This window comes from Lissotriton vulgaris, unplaced genomic scaffold (genome assembly GCF_964263255.1).
Source record: "Lissotriton vulgaris unplaced genomic scaffold, aLisVul1.2 SCAFFOLD_246, whole genome shotgun sequence".
NCBI classification, from domain to species: Eukaryota; Metazoa; Chordata; class Amphibia; order Caudata; family Salamandridae; genus Lissotriton; species Lissotriton vulgaris.
The window spans coordinates 944,706-953,348 of record NW_028249872.1 but is presented as its reverse complement, the minus strand read 5'-3'; the positions used below and the strand labels follow the sequence as shown (position 1 = coordinate 953,348).

Below are 8,643 nucleotides of genomic sequence, written 5' to 3'. Positions count from 1 at the left end.
GGTGGAGACACTGCCACTGACAGGCTGTTATTGGCAGTCTCCCCGTCATCCAGTGCAGCTTTTCCACCAACCATATTTTGATGGCGGGCGGGGTGCAGATGTGTGGAAATCCCAACTGCCATGCATCCGACGGGCTCCTTGAGCCCACAGATGCGGTGAAGGCCGCCCAATCCCTAAAATGGTGGCGTTGCACACCAGGCACAGCCGTTTGGATTAGGATGTTACCTCCCTGCCAGCCTTTCCTATGGCGGTTCATCAGCCTGGTAACGAGCCCCCCCAACACCCCAGACCCTTTTCTTTTGGTGTGGGGGCCACCTATGGTGTCCCCAAATAGATCCCGGTACCAAGTGACTGGCACTGCATGGAGCCTGTCACGTAGTACAGGGATGCGTTGCACATGAGTCTGTCCGCCCTCAAAATTAGATCCATAGATGTGAAGTTAAGAATAGTAAATCTAAATACACACTTATATATGCCTAACTTGACGATATAGTGCTATCCAATAATCTGCACTTGATATTGTTGCGGAACGATGATTTGTCGCTCAGTATTGTGAGATACAACTATCCCAGTCCTGTAAGTCTCAGGGGGTCCCTTGTCTCCCCATTAGATATTCCTTGGTGTTGAGCTCAGGCCTAAGGAGGATGATGTAGACTTTGGGGATGAAGATACAGCCCAGTAATCCAGCACTGGATGTCAGGATGGCGAAGATCTCCACGGCCACCATGTACCTGCCCTTGGTGCTCAGGTACGCTGGGATGAAGGAGACCCAGACGCTGCAGAACACCAGCATGCTGAAGGTGATAAACTGGGCCTCGTTGAAAGTAGCCGGCAACTTTCTAGCTATGGAGGCGACAACAAAACTCAGAAGAGCCAAGACTCCCATATAACCAACCGCAGCATAGAAGGCAACAGCAGAACCCTCGTTGCACTGTAAGATCATCTTCCCAGTTTCTGATCTGGTGTCAATGTCTGGGAACGGGGCAGAGCTGAGGAGCCACACAGTACAGATCACCACCTCCCCCAGTGAGCAGAAGAGCACCAAAAAGCTGGACACTCGTGGGTCCACCCACTTTCTGAGCTTGCTGCCCGGCTTAGTGGCGTTGAAGGCGATGATCACTGTGATAGTTTTGGCTAAAACCGAAGAAACAGCAATAGTGAAAATGATCCCAAATGCAGTTTGCCGGAGGAGACAGGAAGTCTTTGAAGGACGTCCAATGAACAGAAGACAGCAGAGGAAGGACAGCAGGAGGGAGACAAGGAGGATGTAGCTGAGATCTCTGTTATTGGCTTTAACGAGAGGTGTGATCCGGTATTTAATAAAGATTCCCAGCACTCCAGCAGTGAGGAGGGAGAAGAAACTTGTAATAGAGGTTAAGGCAACTCCCAGCTGATCCTCATAGGCCAGGAACTCTATCACCCGTGGAATACAAGCATCTCTCTTCTGATTGGACCACTGATCTTCAGGGCATGCTAAGCAGTTTGCCATATCTGCAGGAAAAGAAAATTGTTCAGTATTACAGAAGATGCTTTCAAGTAGGGAGAGATGAGTGGAATGTGACACATTATAGTTATTCAGACCTGTCCTGCGGCTAGATGTGTACCTGTGTGAGGGTGTACTGTCTGTGGAACATGCGCACTGGGCCTTAGAAAGCCATTACTAAAAATGGATATTGATCCGGCATCTCCATTGAGGTGTCCAGAAGGACAGACATAGTCACAACTGCCAGCTTGCAGGAGTTACCATACTGCGCTTGAGTGCCATCCCAAAACTAGGAGTAGTATCAACATATTATTGACGTGATTGGCTGAAAGGGGGTGGATACACTCATCCTGTCTACATACAAGTATGTATTAGTCGTCAATGGGTCATGCACATGGGCAACAGGAAGATGCTCCTTTTCTCAGAGACATGTCCTCAGCCAATAAAAGAATATCCTTAGAGAAGGGATCATCTAGCAGCACCTGTAACGTAAGGGTCTGGCCCCTGCTTGGAAAAAGTCTCCTTATTGTATTTACCCTGGTGCTGCTGGGTTGGAAATGCAGCCCCTTATGCTACATTATGTGAATTTTTCAATGTTTTAATCTAATCTCCAGATCTTAAATAAGCCTCATTAACTTCAAGACCCCTCCTCTGCAGTATCCTAAAATGTCTCCTCTCTCTGTTCTTGCGTCCCAATACCTCCATGTACAGCTCTTTGTTCTCTAATTAAGGTTTCCACTGTCAAATTTTGAACTATAAATAGACTAATATCAAACTGTAAACAACAAAACAGTATTTAATACTTTAGTCGCAGCCGTTTTTTTGCGGCAGTGCAGCAGTTGCGCGGAGTGGGTGGGGCCGCATCGGTCGTTGGACATTCGCAGCACCAGCAAGGTAGTGCTCCCGACGGTGAATCACCCACAGCAACACCCATTTCACACCCCTTTCATGCAGATACCTACATAAAAGGGTACCATATTTACAAAGTGGCGTTAAGCCACAAAAAGTGACTTAACGCCACTTTATAGATCTGATGCAGGGCAATGCACCACTGGAACATTGGTAAAAGTGACGTTCCAGTAGCGCAATCCCCTTGTAAATATTCCCCATGGTTGATTGATCAAATCAAATTTGAATCAATCCTATTATGTATTTCCCAGAATAAAGAGTGTTGCTTTTTTGAAGAAACACATCTTATTCTAGTCGATTTAGAACCAATTCCTTGGATAATGTTTGAATGCCATAGTGCAGAAGATTGTGGATTGACACATGTTGTGTGCTAGAGCCTGTCCCTTAGACACACAGGTGGGATACTCTGTTCTAACTGGTGCACATGAAAGCTTTTCTTCAGAAGGGGTTGTTTAAGGCATTTTCGGGATGTCTTCTGCGAATTATTGTATGGTTTACTTAAGTAGCATGGACAAAGTCACAACTGACGTTTAAGTTTAGATCTAAAGTCTATCTTTAGACCTGACGTCAACGTTTAGACCTCAACTCTATGCTTAGACCTGAAGTCCTACTCTACATCTGAATTCTAACTTAAGACCTTAAGTCTGAGGCACAAATTTAAAATATTTTTGCATAGGGCAGCGCCACAAGCCTTCTGTCTGTGCTGCTCTACAGCAAAAGATAAGGGGAGGAGTGCACCGTATCTACAAGATATAGCACATTCCTGTCCTTTCTGTCAGCGCTGACACACAAACTGCAGCCGAGCGCCAATGCATGCGCCCTTTCACAATGGTGTAAGGGAGTCTGTGTTGTTGGCATGATTATTTTTGAGCAGGAAGGGACATCAACGGGGACATTGTTCCCGTTATATGTATGCTTCGGAATGCAGCACACATGGAAAGAGGGAAAAATGAGTAATAAACACATTTATCCTTGTTACGTCTGCTTTGGGAAGGCATCAGCTTTGACACTGACCCAGATTTACGCTATGTTGTAAATCTGAGGCAGTGTCAAAGCCCATGGGTGTTGCGTGGGAACACCCACAATAACACCAATGGAACGTCCCTTTCAGGCAGAGTAAGGCATTGCCTTAATGCATATTTACAAAGCCATGAAAAGCCACACAGGGTGGCTTTGCTTGGCCTTGTAGCTATAGGCCCGCACACTGTGCCTCTGTAGTATCACAAAACTGACACTCAGTAAAAGTGCCACAGGGGCATTGTAAATATGTCCCTGAGTTTAGATATAAAGTCCATCTTTAGACCTGAAGTTTAATGCAGCCGGACCACATATGCGAAGAGGTCTTTGATTGCCATTTAAGATGTTCCGTAAATGAACTTCCAGTTACATGTCTGCAACTTAGGAGCTCTCATCTTTGATCTGTAAACTGAATACCTGTGCCCTGAGTGTGCACGGTAAAGCGCTGTGCTGCAGAAAGTGAGATCTGTCCCTGAGTGTGCACAGTACCATGCTGTGCTGCAGACACTAACATCTGTGCAATCAGTGTACAATGTACTGTACTGTTCTTTGCCTGAGTGTCTACAGTAGTGTAGAGTACTGTCGAAACTGAGATCTGTGGCCTGAGTGAGTAAGATAATTTACTCTACTGAAAAAAATGATGTATGAGCCTTGGGTGTGCAAGGTACAGTACCGTAATGCAGAAAATTAGGTCCTTGCCCTGAGTGTGTGTGGTAGAAAAGGGGTACCATCCTGAATATCCTGGGGCAAAGAATTTGTACAGGTCATACTCGCCCTCCTTCTGCCTTCTTCAAGCATGATGCTCCCATTTACATTCAGAGAAGGGCACACCAGGGGTCTAATTCACAAACTGCACTTTGTAGTACATATTGCAGGTTCTACATATTGCAGGTCAAAAGCCTTCGGTTCGAAATCTCCACCACCAGCTGTTGTATATTTTACATGCATGTCTTTCCTACTAAGGGCTCAATTACGATGCAGGCTGAAACAGCTCAGACCGTCGGTTGGAGCCCTTCAGACCTCATCCTAATCGACTGGTTGGATTCCTTTCCAACTGACCGATGTTCATAGGGTGAGTCGGAAGGGAATCTGAATAGGATTTCCAAATGGCCTCCGATGGGCTCAGAGAGCCTGTTTGCCATTCGGAAGCCTTCAGTAATTCCTCGGCCGGCTCTTTCCGACTGAGGGATTACAATGGCCGATTCCCACAGCCTTTCTTTGCCGGCCTTTTTGACACAGAAAGGCTTCGGAAATCTGACTTTGGGGGCCACCAGCAGGGCTCCCATGGGTGCAAGGCCGCCAAATGGCAGCCTAGGGGGCACTTATCATGCCCTCCTTTTGATCCCTGAACCCGGTGACAGGCACTTTAAGGTGCCTGCCTCGGGGAGCAGGGATGAACTGCACCTCTGCTCTTTGCAATAGAAGCATGCATTCCATTCAGAATGCATGCTCCCATTGTAAAGAATAGGATTGTGACAGACCCTACTTGCGGGGCTGGAACCAAAGACAGGAGGTCATTCGGTTCCAGTCTCAACTGATGTTGGATGGACTCCGCCCGTCCAACATCGGAATTGGGCCCTTTGTAATTAATGTAAAAGGGAATCCTGGAGCTGTGCAAAAATAGGGAATAGCTGCAGGTAAATGGGAGTAGTCACCCAGGCCCTCGTCACCAGCCGACTAGACTTTGGGAATGCCCTATATGCCGGAACCACAGTCAAACTTCAGAAAAGACTCCAACGCATACAGAAGGCATTCGCACGACTCATCCTCGACATCCCCTGCCACAGCCACATATCAGCCCACCTGAGAGACCTGCACTGGCTCCCCGTCAACAAAAGGATCATGTTCAGGCTCCTCACCCACACACACAAAGCGTTCCACGACATAGGCCCTGTATACATCAGCAACCGCATCACATTCTACACTCCAACACGCAAAATCCAGTCCGCCAGCCTCGCCCTCGCCACCGTCCCATGGATCCGCAGTACCACCGCCAGAGGAAGATCATTCTCCTACCTGGTGGCCAAAACGTGGAACTCCCTCCCCGCCCACCCACCTACGACTGACCCAAGAGCACCACACATTCAGGAAACACCTCAAGACCTGGCCCTTCGAGCAGTAGCGGCACCCCCCCTCCCCAGCGCCTTGAGACCCAGACGGGTGAGTAGCGCGCTCTACAAGTGTATTGATTGATTGATTGAGTAGTTTAGGGAGGAGCAGGGAGGGGATTAGGATGAGGTAAGGAGAAGTTTATTAATGAACATGCTAATACCAGCCACCACCCACAAATAAATAGGACCATTGTTATTCACAAGTTACATGCCTAATGTTACTACTGCCCTAAAGGTGACAAAATAGTAGCAAATGGGGTCATGGCTAAGATGGCAGTCAGGAAGGAGGCATTTTAAGGAGCTTTGTTCATGGCCTGGCCCATCATCATAGATATACCAGCCCCCCTCCACAATGTGCCCCCAGAGTGGCTGGCATCTGTAAGCACAGTGGAGGGGGCCGCTGAAACGGGCAAAAGCTTGATCCAACATAGCCAGGAGAGAGGCAAAGACAAAAGGTGGTGACCAATGGACAAAGTGTGGGGCCGGCTGGGTGCCTTTGCCACTTAACCCCTTCGATGCTCATGGCGAGCTGAGCTCGTCATGCAGTACACTGCTCGTGTGCTCATGACGAGCTGAGCTTGTCATGAACAATGGTAGTAAATGAGAGTCAGCACAGAGGGGGAATTGCTGCAGCACTGATGGTGTTAAAGAACCCTGATTGCTCTAGCGGGACAATGGAGGCTGGGGGGCTATGAGATTTGGGGCTCTGACTGATCAAACAGCACAACGACATCCAGGTGGCTTGAGGGCCTGTGGGGCCCCGGATTTGATGCAGACCACAGGAGGCCATAGAAGGGACCAACTGGAGCACAGTAGACTCTGGGAGGTCAGGGAAGGCCCCTGTATTGCGACCAGCTGAAGAATGACCTCTAAAGAGGTTGACTAGAAACAAGGACCATAAAGAGGCACCTCTGAGCACTGTGAAGGGGCCGGCTCAGGTGGTGTCTACATGGGAGTACTGAAGTACCTGGTGGGACTGCAGAGCTGCCCCCCTGAATTATACTTGTCCCTCTTGGCTGTGAGCAGGAGGTGTGATGCAAAAGAGTGGAGACACGGGGTATAACGAGAGCTGTAGTTGAGAATTATGCAGTGACGTGCTGTGGAACTAAGAGGTAGGTGGAGGGTGCTTGTGCCTAGGTGAGGGGCTGTGGGTTGACGTCCTGCTGGGCGTGCACTGTAAACATTGCAGCTACATGGTTGGCCCCAATGGGGGTAACGTTGGGAGGCCCTGATGGGGGCAGAAGAAGACGGTGTTTGACCAGACATCAGACCTCACACTGCAACCCATCCTGAATGATGGATGACCAAGGGGTGCCCCCGAGACCTAGAGAGGATGTCCCGCCAAAGCCAAGGAATATGTGTCCCATGTCAAACCCTCCTAGACTCCCTTACAGTAGGGATGGATGTAGACCACCAGAGAATGGACTAAAGAATCACGCAGGCACTATCAAGCAAATAAGAACACAGAACTAGCCCCAGAAAACAGGAAGAACGCATTAGACTTGGATCTTGGTCTCCTGAGGACAGACAACAAGAAACTGGTGGAGAGAGTGGATGGAACAGAGCAAATCTTGGGAGATCTGGGGCCTGGTTTAGGGGTAGTGATGCAGAATTCCAGACCCTACTACAAACAGTTGCCCATCTTTAGGAAAATGTCGAAGACGCAGAAGGCCGGTCGAGACAGAACAATGTGAGAATAGTGGGAGTCACAGAGTTAAAGGAGGAGCCATGCATGTTTCTGGAGGACTGGCTCCCCAGGGAGGTTCTCAAAGGCAAAGCAGCCAAAATACTGATGATTAACCAAGCCAAACTATCTCAACCAATAGTGGCATTGCCGCACAACTTCCGCGACAGGGACCATATCCTGCATTTGGCACGGACACACAGACCCTGGCAAATGGATGATGCCAAAGTGAATATTTATCCCAACTATGCCAATGCCATCCGCAAACAAAGAAATAATTCTGTGTGGTAAAGCAACACCTCCACAAAACCTTAAATACACTTTTTCCACGCGACTGCAGACGCCTGGGAGTGGGGTTGCTACCCCCTCCTGGATCAAGGCAAACAATCTACTAATCAAAAGTGCAGGAGGCAAAAACCGAGGCAGAGAAGACCTTGGGGGTCAGCGTTAGCTCCAATAAGATCCCAGGCAGAGGCGGAATGAGTCAAGGTGATTGCGGACATCCAGAGCTTCAGATTTTGGGGGTCAAGCAACAAAAAGGCGGCCTTGATGAATGACTCAGAAGGGAATTAAAGCGACTATGGGGACAAAGGAATGCTCAGGAGAAACTGACAGTCCAGTAGTCCACTCCAATTACGGCGGGCACAATAATTTGAAGTTACCGATGGCTCGTACAGGCCGATGAGAGACTGTTGAGTGGCCTACGACTTATTCCAGATGCTGGGCTGGCTAGATAAGAAGAGTGAATACAGCAAGGGTGACAAGAAGGGTGACTACAGCCTACCCAGCACCACTATAGTTCTGGAGTAAGATTCCTGAGTGAAAACTTGTTATTCATAAATGCAATGTTGGTATTGTTGTTGGTGGGCTACAGATACCCCGGGCATTGGGGGCACAGGACATTTTGAAACCACAATGTGAGGCGCTTGGGTGGGGGTCATTCAGGGGATGGTTAATGGTACACTGAGATACCTACAAAATTGAAAAATATGGGCCCAAGGGAGACACTCTCGACAATGGTCACATATCGCCTAACAGACAAGAGTCTTCTGCTTAAGGTGTTATCCTGTAACATAAGTTGGCTAGGATGCAAATGGAAGTGGGTATAACGTGGAAATACTTGACACAACTAAATCCAAATATTCTCCTCCAAGAGATGCATCCTACAGGAAATGCTAGTAGAATACTTCACCATGGCAGGACACTCCACTAGTGCATGACAGATACTCACCAAGATCAAGAGGGGTAGACATTCTGGTTCACTGATCGCTACCCCTCAGGGTATCAAACACATGGACAGATAAGTTGGGATGCCAAGCAGCAGTGAGTGGTCAGTGGACTGGGCTCTCCCTCATACTGGCCACTTGGTTTTTCCTGCGGGTTTACAAACAATTGGGCTAGACAAAATGTGAATGTGACTAGCGGAAGTGGTGGGCCCG

The 8,643-nt window shown here is 48.5% G+C and overlaps 1 protein-coding gene across 1 annotated transcript in view; it reads right to left on the bottom strand.

The window, feature by feature from the left end:
- Positions 1-583: 583 nt before the first annotated feature.
- LOC147663463 (vomeronasal type-2 receptor 26-like) overlaps positions 584-8,643 on the bottom strand; it is a 539,064-nt gene continuing 531,004 nt past the window's right edge. Inside the window, exon 4 of the mRNA XM_086950432.1 lies at positions 584-1,491. Within this exon, the coding sequence (XP_086806558.1) occupies positions 584-1,491 (908 nt within the window). The remainder of the gene's footprint in view (positions 1,492-8,643) is intronic.